General features: G+C 33.3%; 2 protein-coding genes across 3 annotated transcripts in view; both read left to right on the top strand.

Moving 5' to 3' along the window:
* The window catches only part of LOC124534883 (ATP-dependent Clp protease ATP-binding subunit clpX-like, mitochondrial), a 49,392-nt gene that overhangs the window by 10,821 nt on the left and 20,855 nt on the right, over window positions 1-17,716 (top strand). For both annotated transcript variants that reach the window (XM_047110924.1, XM_047110925.1), the window contains exons 2-3: window positions 12,874-13,005; window positions 17,145-17,352. In XM_047110924.1, coding sequence (XP_046966880.1) covers window positions 12,874-13,005; window positions 17,145-17,352 — 340 coding nt within the window. The remainder of the gene's footprint in view (window positions 1-12,873; window positions 13,006-17,144; window positions 17,353-17,716) is intronic.
* LOC124534885 (protein ALP1-like) lies at window positions 13,722-16,649 on the top strand. The gene is made up of 2 exons (XM_047110926.1): window positions 13,722-14,226; window positions 15,149-16,649. Exons 1-2 carry the CDS (start codon window positions 13,931-13,933, stop codon window positions 16,032-16,034), a joined length of 1,182 nt encoding a protein of 393 aa, XP_046966882.1. The 5' UTR covers window positions 13,722-13,930; the 3' UTR covers window positions 16,035-16,649.

Raw genomic sequence — 17,716 nt, 5'->3', positions numbered from 1 at the left:
TTGTGAGAAAAAGAAAACCGATCCAGTCAGCTGGATGAATCCTTCAGATATTAAAAGGTCGTTAGCCCATTTTGGCAATACAACCTTCTAGCGACCTGGCCAGGCTTTGCACGGGTGCAATACTGATATATATACTAAATATACTACAGAATTTGTTTATTTATGACATCACATTAGAAACTTCTAAAATTATCAGTGTTTATTTACTATTTTGTCTATGTTATATACACAAAAACCTTTCACTCGAATCACTTTATCAATTAAAAAAAAAACCACATCAAAATCCGTTGCGTAATTTTATCGTTCAAAGCTTACATAGCATATACATGTTTTATACTATGTAATAATGATGGATGATCAACATAACATATTATTTTCCAAGGTTGCATATACAGACAATACCAGGGTCTGACAGCAGCACTAGTCTGTGGACTGTGGTGACATAGATGCCCCATTTAATAGCCTGCATAACTATATGACATAAAAAAGGGTGCAAGAAATTGTATTGAAAACATGTTTATGATCATTTATTCACGGTCACCGTGACGTTTTGATATTTTAAAATGTTTTCAATGATATGTAAATTCGGTATCGTCACACGCTAAGCTGACGAACTTGAACCCGTACACCTCTCGTAACGCGTCCAAGGTGTTCTGCAAATGAAAAGGTGTTAAACGACTCAGCGAGGTTTTCGATCAAAACAATCGACATCACACATCAGTACTGTTAGCTCAGATTATTTCAGTAATTTTCACAATTTTATGTGATATGGAATGTTGTTATGCTTATGGGAGAATGCTGCAGAGATTGAAATTGTATTTATTCTACAGAAAATTGCTGTATAAACTATTGTACTAGTTATAATATTCGTTCAAGGATATCCTTACCTGAAATTTTTAAGAAATAAATATATATATGACAATATAATAGTACACTGATACACATACTATTAATGCCATAAATAAAAACAAACTTGTTATAACTTGCACACGGTAGAGAGAACGTTTCTGGGCAAAAGGCTAAGCATATATAATTAGATAACATAAAATATAATCAATTTACTATCTAATAAGTTTAATAACTTTATGAAGACAAAATTAATCAATAAATCTTGCTATGTATTAAACTTCCGGATTTAGAAGCGAGTTTCTACAACGGAATGATTGAAAAATAATTGTGAATATTGATATAATGTTGGTAAAACTATTTACTTAAAGAGCAACTCTTCTAGTTTCTCGCCGTTTCTTGCTGGAGGCCGCCTTTTGAAATGTTTACTTAAATACAGTATACTTTAATTTTATTATTAACATTAATTGTTATTTTTACTTTTAGTGATAAATGTTTTACTTTGTAATAATAGTAAGCCTGAGGCAAAGAAGCATTACGCAGCTGTAAGTTCAAAAGGTCGTATGTGACTTATTGACAATTGAAACCAATTTATGGCAGCGAAAAATGTACGTTTTTAAATGTATTGGTAGTCGACACAACGTACTTTTCGTACGTTATACAATCTTCACTATGGATAAAGTAAAAGAGAATATGTAAATATACATATTTATTCTCATATGAGTAGTCGTCGGTTGGGATTAAAGTAACTAAAAAACTACGATATCAATATACATAAAGCTTATACCAGAACATGCAGTCATGTGTGTGTGACATAAGGGGCATCACATCTCATTTCCAAGGTTGTTAGCATTGGCGATGAAAGGAATCGTTAAAATGACTACGGACAGTTGTGACCATAGCATATGGCACATTTGACATAAAAAATGTAGCGCTTTCCAGATAGGTTTAAGCATATAATATTGATATTACAATAAATTCAAGTACATAAACACCAATAGAACGAGGCAGCAAGCCTGTCTGTTGAGATACAAATATTAAAACCAAATTCTGAAACTCATCTATCATATCAAATTATATTCGTGAAATATTATGTTCTTGTAATTGGCACTATTGTTTTTCAATATTATTTCATGATTATTTTTAATTGCACTATATACGAGCGACATAAACACATAATTATTTGATAAATGACTTATTCTATTTATATAATTCGTTTCGATTAAATGTGGATAGTAATTTTCTTCCCGTTCAATATGTAATACGATATTTAAATGTATGAAAATATGTGCACTATTAGTTCCTGATGTTTTCTCCATGCATCTCACACGTCAGTGTTTACAGTGCAAACTCGGCTTTAAATAACATACTCATAAATATAAATGAATCCCACAGTAGAGGCTTCTTAACTACGTAAATAAAGTATAGTAAAGTAACAGCCGTAAGGCTACTTTTGAACTAAAGCCTCTTCTCCCTGTGAAGAGAAAGTTTGGAGATTATCTCACTATAAATCAACTCGGGTTGGGTTATACGTGCGTATTTTTTTTTTGTATATTGTTTATAGTTAATCTGGCTGACCCTACAAAGCAGATCATAACAATATGAAGTATTGCTGCTGGTTGTAGAATGTGATGTAGTTATAGCGAATTTTTAACAAAAGTTAAGCATACATTTGGCGATGCTTCGCCGGGTTTAAACTCGCAATCCTTATTTAAGTTTCACATGTTTTAACTGCCCAGCAATTGAAACATGTGAATCTCAGCTGTAAAGAAAGATTATTCTTACGCATCTTCAATGTAGATTTGCGGATGTTATTAAGCGTGAGATGAAGTGTATGTACTTATACATCTTCTATACATATGGTATAATAAAAATGGAGTGTCTGTTTGTAATATTAAAAAAGCTCTTTTTTACTCAATGCATATGTATGTATACACGGTACATATACCAAAAAAACACATTTTTTTTTACAATTTTTGTCTGTCTGTATGTTCCGGATAATCTCTGGAACGGCTGAACCAAATTTGATAAAATTTAGTAAGAAAAGACAAAGGCTACGTTTTTGCCTGACATATGACAACCTACATACGGCGGCTACTAGGTTAATTATAAAATCTAAGGATTCTTTATAAGCATTGTTAAAATATAGTAGCAACACCTTTGTCGAAATAAAATACTTAGTCAGTAATATAATATAGGTAATTAATAAAAAATATTATCAGCTAAACGCAGTCAATAATCGACGACTTTTGAAAACATTTGTAAAAAATTGCAACGTCCGAAATATTACGAAAGTGCATCAATTAGCTTATTTAACAATAAAATTATCAGTGCATTAAATTATGACCAATAGGTAATGGAATGTACCGTTTTTGTTCATAGTCAGGCCTGACATGTAGGAAAGAGTTTATTTCAGATATAGAAAAAATGGTTTGAGAAAGATTGAAAATGATGGTACACCATTAAGTGGTTTACGAAAATGTAAACTTTCGAACTTAGACTTCCTTTGATATAAATGAGGTGCGCGCAAATAGTGGCGTGTAAACTGTACGATGAATTCTCTCACTAAACCATCAACTGAGTGTTTAGTCGCTTGAAAGTTGAAATAGACAACTTTACTCCTTATCATATTTTACAATGGCTATTTACAATTTAGTGAACGTTGCAAATTTTGAGTGAGCGATTTTTACATATGTTTGCGATAAAAAAGAAGAAACAACGTATATCATATTAATAATCATGTTATTATAAATAAGATTATTATTATTTTATTGTATGTATTTGTAAACTTGTTTGTAATTACAAACTTGTTTTAATTACGCCGAAGAACATATCACGCTCATACATAAGTGCCTACTTACCTTTTTTATTGGGAGACATATTTTTTAAATAAGTAGGTAATGTTTTTTTTGTGATCCAATCAGCATAAATGGAACCTTTATTATATTACTTTGCTGTCTGTACCTTTGATCCCTCTTTGTCGAAATGAAACTTATGTCAGATCCTTATAAGATCAGCTGATGATCTATAAAATTAAACTTTTAAGTCTGAAGATTGACTCTATCGTAGTCTGATAGATTGTATTATCAACAGATACGACTATTTATGTCACATAATTTAAAACTTAAATTTAAAAACAAAATAAATTACTAAAATAGTTTATTGTGATATTCTATCACATTCAAATTATATATTTTTTATGATATACAATTACAAAACAACAAATATAAGAAATTCCTTATTTATTTTAATGATGACAGATGTGTTTATATGAGAGATATATAATAAATAATATTATTATTAAAATGAGTACACTCGTAATGCTAATCGCGTCACTTTTAGGTTAGCCCGTAGCGTCGCTTGAGGCCCCTGATTTAAGGTTACCAAAAAGGCACTAGTCTGCGTCACTGTCAGCCTTATCCAAATCCTGGGCTAACCCATTGCCAAAATCAGTACTGTCGTGATGACAATAACATGAACAGTTAACAAAATATTTATATAATCGATATCTAAAACATCAAAAGCCTTTCTCTACATTAGTTTAACCATTATTTTGATCTGAATAAAATGTTTGTATATACGCTTAGATAAACAGTTGGGTGTATTGTCCTGTAGATAAGATATTGTAAGCGTTTGATAGTGTGTTGTTAGGTATTTATATTAAATACAATTAAAATAAATTTACGATTGTCACGTCAATAGCTTAAATTAATTAATTTAAAGTTTGTATTATTACGAAGCAAAATTTCTTATAGATAAGTCTATAAAATTATATTTGCGAAAGAAGACTGTCTGTTTCTCTTTCATGGCAAAACCATTTACCATATTTGATGAAATAATGGCGAGACTTTTTCGACAAGAGCCAGATGTCCAACCGAAAACGCGATCGAAACCAAGGGCAATAACTTATAATAACAAATATGAAAATCTTCGACACACGTTGAACCATCAGGTCTAGTATTTGTGTATACAAGTTTAGTATTATTAGTAGTTAATAAGGTTTTTCAGATGGGCATAATAAAAAGAAAAGTAATTCTAGTATAGAACTAGCAAAAGTCTGTCTAATCTAGATCTTCATAGTCGAAATTCAAATTCATTACTATAATGTCTTTTGTATCTGAAATAAAACCTTCATTCGATTTTGAAGTTCCTATTTAATACATTATTGAATACCTTATTGAATCTCTGCAGTAATTTTTTTTTATTAAACCTATTCGAGTAAAGTAATAACGATACTCTATTATCGCCTTAAAATGAAAATCACGTTTCACTCGTCTTTTATAATTTGTATCTACTTTTGAAAGCATCAATCTATAGGCTATTCCGATCGAAGATGGAATGAAGAAAAAACAATGTTAGATTAACGTATTTTTTGCGATTTTAAATGGTTCACCTATTTTGTACTACACCTAATTATAATATAACACTATTCAACTAAAGTACTTATATCAACTTTAATTTTACTTTCAAAGCTTCGATAACAGTTTTGCTGATGTTTTTTCGGCAATACAGAATGATTATTTAAGCTCACTCAATAATATCGATTCAATTCGATATAAAATGTGATTTAATTGTTTTTTTCCTCCTGTAGTTGAAATAAACGATATTGTATATCTATGTATATGTAAAAGACTAATGACATTAGGATATTAAACGACTATTCCTGACAAAATTGTAAATTCGTTTGTTTAGTCTTGTGATAAGAAAAAAAACTAAACAAATTGATTTATTTATATGTACACATGACAATCAAATCCGATGATCGACATTTCAGTGGGAATATAAATATTTACAGCCAACAAATAGACATTGCGTGTGTCAATAGACCATCGCCTTCGACGCGGCTTCTTAATTATTTTGGTCAATAATTAGTTAACGAAGAGCATTTGCATGAAATTATATGAGATGTCAATGATATTCATTCGGTTCGAAAAGGTTTTATGTGCTAGGTGTTTTTTTACAAGCCTATGTAGAGTTACGTCGATAACATCAACACTGTGTGTCGATATGTGGTTTTTGTGAGTGACAAGCACATGAGATTAAAATAAAAATACTCTTTATTGTACACCAGTAAATAAATCACATAGACACGGTTTGGAAAGATGCACAAGAGGCGGCCTTATCGCTAACACGGCGATCTCTTCCAGGCAACCTTAAGGGTGTACAAAGTAGATATAAACATAATAAATACATGTGATCTTTTGTCATTTACAGTGAAAAGTAAATGAAAGCAAACATTAAATATTCCACTGCTTGGTAAAAAATTGTTTGTAGTTTTGAAACTTATTCGAACTATACCGCTCCAATGCGAATAGAGTCACTTCTGACAGAATGTCATCTGACGTTTATAGGTTTCCTAGAGTTGATTCTATGTCTTACAGTACCAAAGTCTTTTGGCAAAGGTGAAGTACCATTAGAAGACACACTCTACACCGTACACTGGTCTGTCGTTCTGTATAACTTTCATACGTGAATAAAAGTTGTGACCTAATTAATGTTGCGAATACATATTTAGTATAACTCGGGTACGAATCGTCGGGGGCAAGAATGCGTCGTGTGAACGTAGTCGTGATACACAAAAGATAGCTTTCACTAAAACGCTCCGAGTTTATTTTCCTTTTGTAATAGTTGTTTAAGCCGATATGGCCCAGTGGATAAAATTATTTTTCTTTTATTTTATTGTGGGTTCAAACCCAGGCAATCTCCAATAAATATTCATGTGCAAATTAAGCACCAAGCGTCTTAATTTGAGTTTATAATACAAAAATATCGTGAAGAAACCTGCAAGTGTCTAATTTCGTAGAAATTCTGCCACATGTTTATTCCACCAATCCGCATTGGAACAGCGTAGACGAGTAACATTCTCCTCAAAGGAATAGGATGCCTTAGCCCAGCAGTAGAAAATTTACAGGCTGTTGTTGTTGTTTGCACATGAATATTCAGTGGTGTTTGCTTGGGTTAGAACCCACAATCATCGGTTAAGATGCACGCGTTTTAACCACTGGGCCGTCTCAGCTTGCAAACGATCTGCAACTCTGTAACGTTAGAATAGCGACAATTACCTAAATGCTCGCCATCATTACCAACCCATTATATGTTTATTCTGGTTCGAGCGAAAGCGGCGACTATTAAGGTAGACTGTTCAACGGATATCGCGCAGAGCGAGGCTATATTGCGACGCAAATATATTTATCGTTATCCATCTTCCATCACAGAAGTAAGTCAAGCACTTTGAGGGCTAATTTCTCAGTACGTAGCTTGAGCCAACAAATCGTCAGGACCTTATAGTTGTTCGTGTAGATTACCTACATCAGCGATAGTGCATTTTTGTAACCTACTTTAAATATACAACGAATCAAAACAGTCAGCATATTTTGCAACGACGTCATTTGTAACCTACTACAAATATACAACGCATCATAAAGATCCATTATTCTCACAAATCCCGAGTTTTAGTTATCTCTACACAATCACAAGTATTATGACCACATGCGCTTAAGCGAGCCCGTGACGTCCTCACGTTGAAAGAGATTAACATTAAATATCACTGAATAAATAATTATGATCTTATATTATGTAGAATCTCCAGCAGAGTGCACAGTAGAGAATCAGACTCATTATATATATTTTTTCTTTTATTGTTAAGCTTCTATTCATGTTTTCAAATGACTCCTAAAAGCGCTCTGTTCATTATTTTGTCAGTTGGTTACAATAATAGAGTTCATAAACAACAATAACGGGTTTATAAAATTTATTTAGATAGGACTATACAAACATACAATTTTTATACAATCAAAATTCAAGAAGGTTCTACAAGTATGAGACCTTTTTAGAGATTTCAAATTAAGAATTGCTTCTTTTTTTATTTTAAATGATTATTTACAACCAGTTGCCCGGGGCACCGCTCGCATTTTAGGGGGTTATTAGGCAAATGCGTAGCATATATCCTTCCTGCAAGTTCAAATTTGCTTCAAATCACGTTTCATCAAATTCAGTTCATTGGTTTGGTCTTGAAAGAATGACAGACAGACAGAGTTACTTTCACATTTATAATATTAATATTTATTGAAGATTGAAGATCAATTCTTCCATTATCTACAAATTAATACCGTTGAAGTGTGAAAAAGAGTCTTCGTTAGAGTTCACATTAACTTAGTACGAAATTTCAGATTTAGTGCTTTAGCCGTGAAAGCGTAACAGACAGACAGACAGTTACTTTCGCATTTATAATATTGTTTGACGTTCAGTTATACTTGTTTTTATTATAATATTATGTAAGATAATTTGCAAATGATGTAACGTGTTATACAGAATAGTGCGTAATGTACAAAGTTTCTCTCGTTTAAAATTAATGTTTGATCGTTTGTCAAATTAAAGATCTCGTACTCTGAAACGATGACTGTTTATCGTACACGCAATGGGGATTACCCGTGCCCTTAATGTAACGTGAAAGTTCGCTATTCAATTATATTTAACTAGCAACCCGCACCGGCTTCGCACGGGTGCAATACTGATACTAAACATGCTACAGAATTTGTTTATTTACTACATCACATTACGAATTTATAAAATAGTCAGTGTTTCTTATTCATGTATTATATTCAAAAACCTTTCTCTCAAATCACTGTATCTATTAAAAAACCGTATCAAAATCCGTTGCGTAGTGTTAAAGATTTAAGCTTACAAAGGGACATAGCGACAGAGAAAGCGACTTTGTTTTGACGACTTGTTTAATAATGATAATGATACCCTTTAGTTTTTTTGATTAAAATAATGTGAAGTCAATTGATCTGTCATTTGAATTTAAAAGACAAGTGGATCGTGGGACGAAGAAGTTTTTTAAGAACGTTTAAATTCCAATTTTCATGTACAAGTCATCAACGTAAGCACTAAAGATCATCTGTGTGTGAGGTATCAGAGAAACGATACAATGAAAATTCTCTCTGTGTGTAACTCAATCACTTATACAAATGGACTTATTTGAATAGGAACATTGACCCACTAAATTTTGACCTGTAGTAGAATTGAATTATTTGTATAATTAGCATTAGAAACTACGGTTATTGTATACAAAACTTACTTTGTTTAAGAATTTAGAAATTTCCGCCTAAAGTACTTGTACTTGCACGCAAATTGGGACCCCAGGCTTATAAAAGGCTTTCTATCAATGAAGTCTTACTAGCTTTAAAAAGGGGATCGGTTCAATTTACAAAATACTGTTTTGTTAAAGCCATATGCGTGAAACAATATACATAAATAATGATTAGAAGATTGGGTACTTCCTATGCTCTGATTTGTTACTGTTACTTATAATTGACTATGAGTTTGATTTCCAGGTCGACAGTGTTCTTGGTTAATATAAATATAACGCTTCTTGCAATTTTAGTTTTTCTTCTCGCAAAAACTTCGCCATCATTGAAAATGTCATTTTTCCACGGATTCTTAACGAAACGATGGATTTATATAGCTATTATTGTTGAAGTTTCATTATTGTTTTTAATTTAATCTTTCTTCCAATTATTATTCGTTTCCTAAATAAATTTAAGATCAATAATATCGTGTTCATTTCTATTGATAAATTATCAAAAAACCACAATATACTTGATTCAAGTGGGCTCTAAGAAGCATATTGTATCGTCATTCGACAAGATTATCCATATTAAATGGAAAGCTACGATTACCGAGATGAACCGCCAAGTATCTCACTCGGCAGTTATACTTTTATGCATATCTGTATTGTTATTTTTTGATTGGCCAATTGTAATATGTGTAATTATGTTGTCTAATATTTAATTTCGCATCATAGTTCAATGACTGGCAATGTGCAGTTACTTATTATGTAAAATCAATTGTTTCTTCTGCATAATTACAAACGTTATTTCCTGTTGTATCTGAGGTTGTATGTTAAAGAATTATTTTAGTAAAAAATCTGTCTTAGGTACTATATACATAATACATATATTACGTATTCTATTTGATAGATGAATGAGCCAACATGGCCACAGGCACAAGGGAGGTAATATCTTAGTTCCCAAGGTTTGTAGTGCATTGGCTTTGTAAGGAATGGGTAAAATTGCCTCCGAGCTGTGATGACCGAACGTCAGTTGCTCCATTTGTACGCCCGGTTACCTATAATATAAATATAATAATAATTCATCGTATCTTTGATATCGTTAAACATCGGTATACTGTACTTGCCGTCTGTTGTGTTTTCTTCGTTTATCTTATAAATATGCCGACGGTGTATTTAATCAATAAATTTAGATAATCTTAAGATTAACTGTTGCGTTAAAAATGCCTCTTTTGAAGGGAATATTAACGCTTCAATTTTCCCCTCCAGTTAAGCGTGAAGCTGTTATTAAGAGTGGGGTCGGCAATTGCCCAAGAGTCAAGTTTGAATCTGTGACTTTCACATCGACGCTACTATTAGTACCACTAGGAAAACCCGGCATCCTGCTTGTATTACCATTTGTCATAACGAGTGTTTGAATTGAATAGCTGATGTGCTAAAGTCATCTAGCGACGAGACAAAGCAAATTGTATAGGAAAAACATTTCGCCAGTCTTCATTATAATCGTTTCAAACGCTTGTTATTTACTTGTAAAAAAACTCTACTCTGAAAATTATATAATAATTCAAGTTTCCGCCCGGCTTTGTCATTGTTTATTTATATAAAATATTTACAAATGAGTCCTTGATCTTTATCTTTATAATAGTTGATTAACATGCGTGTTATGGGGGTTGGACGTTGGTAGTTAGCCTATATATTGTTCTTTGTTATTGACTCTTTATGCCAATGATAATATGTTAAGTAGTTTAGGCGTAAATTGTACAAACAATTAAACACTTGCTCATTTATAATACAAGTTAGGGTAGCACGTTTTGTTATAAATTATTTTTAATTTATTCCACTATAATCTATTTCACATATAATTAACCTTGATTACAATGTAAAAAAACATATTAACGAGTTAAAATTTCTTAATCATCTCAATATGCCAAGGTGTAATTTCGTAATCCAAGGTTCGATTATACCTCGTCATTGCCTTATATGAAAATAATTCAAGCTTAAATACCTAGTAAGGTATCTGAAATTATGTCATGAAAAGAACACCGTAAAGGCAGACGCTGGCGGTTTTAAATAAAGGAAATTTATCCCTTGCTTCGTGCTAAAGTAACGATCTATACTTGATTACAACCATAACAGGAAAACGCAAAATAAACAAAATTTGACACCAAATTTATGCAATATCGTTTATCATTGGTGGCGAGAGCTTGATCAATCTACTACATTCACGATTTGCGAAAAAAATATGTTTCAATGTCGACGAAACTGTTATCGGATTTTTGTGAGTAAAATAAAAGTAAAATTAATTGGTTAAGTGCAATGTTGTATATTAAATAAATATACATTAATCATAAACTCTTACACGTGCACAATAGAGATGAGTTCAAATCGCATGAAATACGTAAATCTATGATTTGTTTATTTTTTTTTCCTACTCACATTGGAATAGGCTATACATAGAACATTTATATCATAAATATCTATTGTTCAGCATATTGTTTTCTGACAACTTAAACAATCAGAAATCAGAAATTAAACAATTTCAGCCTGTTTACAAATTATACACCTAAACTTTGTTCATGGATCATTTCGTCCATTATTTTATTTTATTTATTTATTGAATACTATACATGCTAACAAAAACCCCACTGAATTTATCCGTAATTAATTAGGGAAAGCTGTTTAAAATCCGTTCCGTAGTTTTAGAGTTTATTAAATTTAGACCGCAATTTTTTTTTAAATATTAATACATAACCATGAAATTAACGCCTTTTATCTTAATTGTCTATATTTAATGCGAAAGAAATTGCAAGGAACTTAGTATATAAGTATATACTATTTTTTTTTTGATAAACACCCTTTATTTTCTGGTATAAGTTTTATATAAATGGGTTTAGTTGTGTTTTCAGCTACAAATTAAGATAATAATAAATTCTTTATTAGAAATATGACAATAACAGCTTGCTCTCACCTCAAGGAAATAATCCAAAACATCCCTGGAACAAACCTCTGCTTTGTAGATTTCATAGATATTATAGATTTGTTATTTCGGATAATATTTTACCGATTTCAGAAACAATGAAAATGTAAATGAATATTGATTCGAATTTTGAATTTAAATACAATAATAATAATATTCGAACAATTACGGATTCATCGCAATCGTTTCTTCATAAGGCTGAATCGTAAATAAAGAAAGTAGGTCACAAATCACGAACCGTAAGATAAACGAAAACAAAGAAGTTCAATGTCCTCTGTCTTATTGTTGACGATATTAGGTATGCTAAGTGTTGTTTTTTCTGAAGCCAAATGATCCACCAATGGTAGTTGACCTATTTCTGAAGACATGTAGGTGTACTTATTAATAAACTTAGCTAGTAAGTTAGTTCTTTCCAATTATCCGCAAACTTTGGGACCGAATTCAGAATAACTTAAAAAGGTTTCTTGCCAGTACTTTATTAATTGTCAATTGGCATTTAAATGGAATCTATTTTGAAAGTTTTCCGCTTAGTCTCTGAAAATATAATTATTAATAACAGTACGAAAAATCAATATCAAATTCAATGTAAACCTAAACTTTCTACCTTCAAAGTTAAACCTGTCAAATGACATAAATATCAACTAATTTATACGTTCTACGTATACACTGTAATGTAAATTAATTATATAGATTTTTTATTAATCATAGCTTTTATTATTTATTAGATAGATGGCCGAACAATCATAAGCGAACAGATTTATACCAAGATTGTGATTGTGATTGTACTGTTGCCCTCAACGAATTGACGTTTAACGAACCCTTTACTTTTATAGATTAAAATTTACGCACAACAGTTGCCAGCCCTATACCTCTATCTTATTGGCTATTTCGTGCTCCCCTTTAATAATTCCAAAACTATTATAAAGATTATGATGTTGAATAGGTTACATGATTTATAGCGTTTTTTTTCCTCTTGCAGGTGGCGCTCAAACATGTCGTGCCCTGCGGCGCACAAGCACCCGCCCACTGAGCACGTGCGCCGTGCTCTGTAAGAGTCCAACTGAGCAACCGCCCGGCCCGCCGCACACCGCTAAAGACGCCGCAAGCAACGGTTCGTATGAGAACATATAAAGTAGCATCGTTTGTATTGCCTTCATCATCATCAACAAAAACAACAGCCTGTAAATTTCCTACTGTTGGGCTAAGGCCTCCTCTCCCTTAGAGGAGAAGGCTTGGAACATATTCCTCGAAGCTGTTCCAATGTGGGTTGGTGTGCCTTCCTTATACTAGCAATAAATACTAATGTGTTTACTGAAAGGTGGCGAAATCCAGAACAATGATAACCTCGTTTCCGATTTTGATAAAAATAAAACCTGTATACTTAATTCGATTATTGAATATAATACAGCTATTGCTCATATCGATAGCGTGGTTTTTGAAGATTCGGCTGAATGTGGTCCACACATTTAACAGATTTTATCCAAACTTGCAAATTACCTAACGAGTTTTCCTTCACCGCCGAGCATGAAATGAATATAAATATTTTATTTCATACGTTTTTGTTACACAATAAGATATAGATCTCTACATAATTATTCCTACAAAAGACTTTCTTATACATTAGGAGCAGAAAGCGTGCATGTTTCAAGATCAAATTGATTTCAATTGTAAGGGAACATCGGTCAATTCATTGTATGTTATCATTTGACAATGGAACAATTTAACGCGATGTCAAGGTCAATCAAACCTTATGTGTATACGTACAAGGTTGAATTTTCATTGTTCAACTCTCACTGTATGACGGCGAGTCGTTATCACTGTTCCAGATAACGCTAAGAACTCACGGAGCGGTTTTCAGCCCGCGCCCGCCGCGGTGGCGGAATGGAGTTTATTTTCAAAACTCACGAGACCGCAGTTTTGTGCGATAACGCAGCCGCCGCGGTTGCGATTATCACCCGCAAACGTAGCGGTTGATTATCGCAGGACGGGCGGTTGCAAGACGGGCGGTTAAACGATCAGTTCAGTTCCAGACCGTCATGGATACACACCAGAAACGAGCTGTTGCGTTATATTTACTTCACAGAAGAATTAAAAAAAGAAGGCCTAAAAGATTCTGGATACATCCACTAATTGCGGAAAGAAATCGTTATGGATTATTTGTTACTCTTATTAATGAGTTAAAGAAGGATGAGGAGAAGTTCTTTAATTATTTCCGAATGTCCATAAGTAGTTATTTAGAACTTAAAAAAAAAACAGAAACTGCTCTTCAAAAACAACATACTAATATGCGAGATCCCATATCACCAGAGGAAATGTTGGCAGTCACATTAAGGTATGTAAGTTTCTTTTAACAACTCGCACGCACGCACGCACATACGCACTCACACACGCACACACACACACATAAATGTTGTTCTTGGAAATCTTTACACAGCGCCATCTAGTCCCAAACTAAGCACGAGGCTTATACTATAGATACCAGACAACGGATACAACATACTTATATACTTTTTGCGTCAGGTGTTAATGAAACTAGTGGTAATATTTAAAAATTTTTTTTATTGAAAATACACATCATCTGACAAATTAGTATTGACTGAAGAAACTGATGGAATATTTTGTGGACTTTGGGTATTGCTTTCAGAAGTAGAATAGGTACGATAGCCGATATTTTCTTGACTGCCGATATTTTCTTGACTGTAATTATATGGTGGATATTGATAAGAAAATGCTGGAAGATTATTATCAAGATTATCAATAATTTGTAGAACTGCTATTTGAAATCGTCTTGTTTTTGCTTCATCAAAATTTTGCAATGAAGGCAGTATTCCTCGAAAAAATGACAAATGTCTATCTTCGCGTTGAGACAACATCTCTATTAATGCTTTGTCGGCGTCGTCTTTTCTTTTTCTTTTAACACCAGTTTGAGAAGATACTGAGGTGATAGGCGTAGCAAAAGCTTCTGATGTTGATGCAACAGTAGTAGTAGTGTTAGTAGTAGTAGTAGTTTGTTCAGTTGTAGCATCGCTCGTTAAGGTTGAGGAGGTATTTTCAATAGGTATATTTTTCTTCAAAAACTGTAACTGATCATCATAAATGTACTTTTTAGTTTTTTTAGCTCCCGATCCAGATTTTGTTTCCGTTTCAACTTTTTTGTTTGTTTTCATCCAGCAATCTTTAATATTTTTCCATTTTTTTATAATCATGTTACCTAAAAAAAAATATACGTAATTAAGTAAATTTATTTATTTCAGATACCTAGCAAGTGGGACTTCAATGCACGATTTGCACTACATATTCAGAATTGGGCACACAACTATATCAGCAATTATAAGAACGACATGTGAAAAATTATGGGAGGTGTTAATGTCTGAATGTTTTCCGGTAATCACTACAGAACTTTTAGAAGAAATCAGCCAAAAATTTTACAAGTACGCAAATTTTCCCCACTGTGTCGGAGCAATAGACGGCAAACATATAAGAATAACTAAACCAGATAACAGTGCTTCAATTTACTACAATTATAAGGATTTTTTTTCATTTGTATTAATGGCCGTAGTTGATGCGGATTACTGCTTCGTTTTTGTAGACATTGGAGCCCCGGGAAGTAATGCTGATTCAACCATTTTTAAAAATACTACTTTTTGCAATGCGCTTAATAGCAATTCTATCAAACTACCTAATGAAAAAATACTACCCGGATCTACTTTGCCACCTGTCCCGTATGTATTCGTAGCCGATGAGGCATTTGGTTTGCATCAACACATTATGAGACCTTATGGTGGTCAATTTTTGAGTGTACAAAAAAGGGTATTTAATTATCGCCTATCGAGAGCACGAAGATACGTAGAATGTGCATTTGGCATTTTATCAAACAAATGGCGAATTTTAAATCGTGCATTGGATGTATCAATACCTTTATCAATTAATATTGTGAAGGCATGTTGCATACTTCACAATTTTGTACGAAAACGAGACGGCCATCACATTAGAGAAGAAGATTTTACTCATAATCTTGAGAGTATACAAACACCTCCATCAATACGCAGTGGAAGACAAGCCAACAACATAAGAGATATTTTTCAACAATATTTTATGAGTGACAGCGGAGCTTTAAGCTGGCAATTGTCAAAAATTTAATAACGTTAATTATTATTCTTTTTACGACCCGCTACTACACAGCTCAATTATTAATTATTATTGTAGGTTAAAAATAAACTTATATAATACTAACCATATTTTTTTTTATTTGTCTCATCCAAATTTTCAAAATCTTTATTTAAAATACCGCAGATTTCTTCCCATGCTTTGAGTGTCAAGTTTTTGTACTTATATTCTTCTAAGCTCTTATCCCATATAACTGGCCTATCTTGAACCAAAGTAATTAGTAGATCGACTTCAATATCAGTATCCATTTTGTTGACAAACGTGCGCGTGCGTGCTTGAACGCGTCACTACGGAACAAGGAGTTATCACTGCCTACCAGCAAAATGGCGCGATTTCCCCCCCGCTGCCAACGCGGTCGCCCGCCAACCGACCGCAGAGCGCGCGGGTGCAAATCGCCGCGGCTGCGGGACCGCGACCCGCGCCCGCCGGTAGAAGATGAACCGCCAGTGCAGCGGGACCCGCAAACAACCGCGCACACCGCGGGCGTAAAACGCGTCGTGAAATGTGCTTTAATTTTTTACACATATATCTGCATTCTACAGAAGCTGCGGGCCCGCACCCGCGGCGGGTGCGGGTGAAAACCGCTCCGTGAGTTCTTAGCCTAAAGGTCAAGATCCAGTGTCCATATGGAACTAGCTATTATTTTCAAGGGTCATGGCGTAACCATACCTTAAACTGATGTACTTGTGAAATGTACTGCATCGAAACTTTACTAAATTTGTTGGTGTAGTAGTGACACGCCCCGGCTTCATATGCAATTTATTAAAACAGAAATTGATATGCTATGAATGTAATGTATACTTATACAAATGTAGAGATAATTTGAAAGGATTTTTATTTCTATAAAAATTGTTTCTCTTTTAAATATTAACAATATTTGTAAGTTAGTGTATTTCTGTACACTATGATCCAATTACAATATATAACTTAAAATTGAAACCTGTTCTTTAAGAATTATAATCTACCTTACGAAGCACTGCAAATATTAATGATCGTCGTGTATGACGAGTTTAGTTATAAATAATTGTTACCACTTAAAACCTTTTTGGTGAACCTAAGTAAATAACTGACTAATTGTTTCAGGTTCATCATCAGGCGGTAAGAAGTCGGGGGGTAATGGCGTGCTTACATGTCCGAAGTGCGGAGACCCGTGCACTCATGTGGAGACGTTCGTCAGTTCCACCAGATTCGTCAAGTGCGACAAATGTCACCATTTCTTCGTCGTACTCAGCGAGGTGGACACCAAGAAGAGTATCAAGGACAATGCCGAGAATAAATCTGGATTTTACAGGTATTTTCATATTTTGGTACATCAAGTTTCTGCTCCTACTACCCAATTACAAAGTTCAAGAAAAAATCTATTGTAAAATAAATAAGTCGTCATGACATTCGTGTGCTAAAGGCTAACACACAACACGTCATTATGTCAATGGTCGCTGAATTACGTTCACTGGTTGCTCTAGTCTTTTTCATTCAGAAAACATGGTAGAATGTTGGATACCAATTCTATGAGAAATGTTTCAAGATTGGCTAAAAATATTTAAGCTCATATATGACTACCCTTCGTATATACGGCGCTACAGTCGTACAATTGACACTGGCGCCCGACCGCAATATAATATACAATATAAAAACCACAGTACACAACCGCACAC

The sequence above is a fragment of the Vanessa cardui genome, chromosome 13 (genome assembly GCF_905220365.1).
Source record: "Vanessa cardui chromosome 13, ilVanCard2.1, whole genome shotgun sequence".
Lineage (NCBI taxonomy): Eukaryota > Metazoa > Arthropoda > Insecta > Lepidoptera > Nymphalidae > Vanessa > Vanessa cardui.
The sequence above is the reverse complement of the archived record's forward strand: the minus strand, read 5'-3'. Positions and strand labels throughout refer to the sequence as shown.

Bases quoted from the DNA above. Each gene is read 5' to 3' on its own strand.
- LOC124534885 (XM_047110926.1), top strand. From the start codon at position 13,931: ATGGATACACACCAGAAACGAGCTGTTGCGTTATATTTACTTCACAGA. The intron at 14,227-15,148 runs GTATGTAAGTTT...TATTTATTTCAG, and splicing joins ATGTTGGCAGTCACATTAAG to ATACCTAGCAAGTGGGACTT.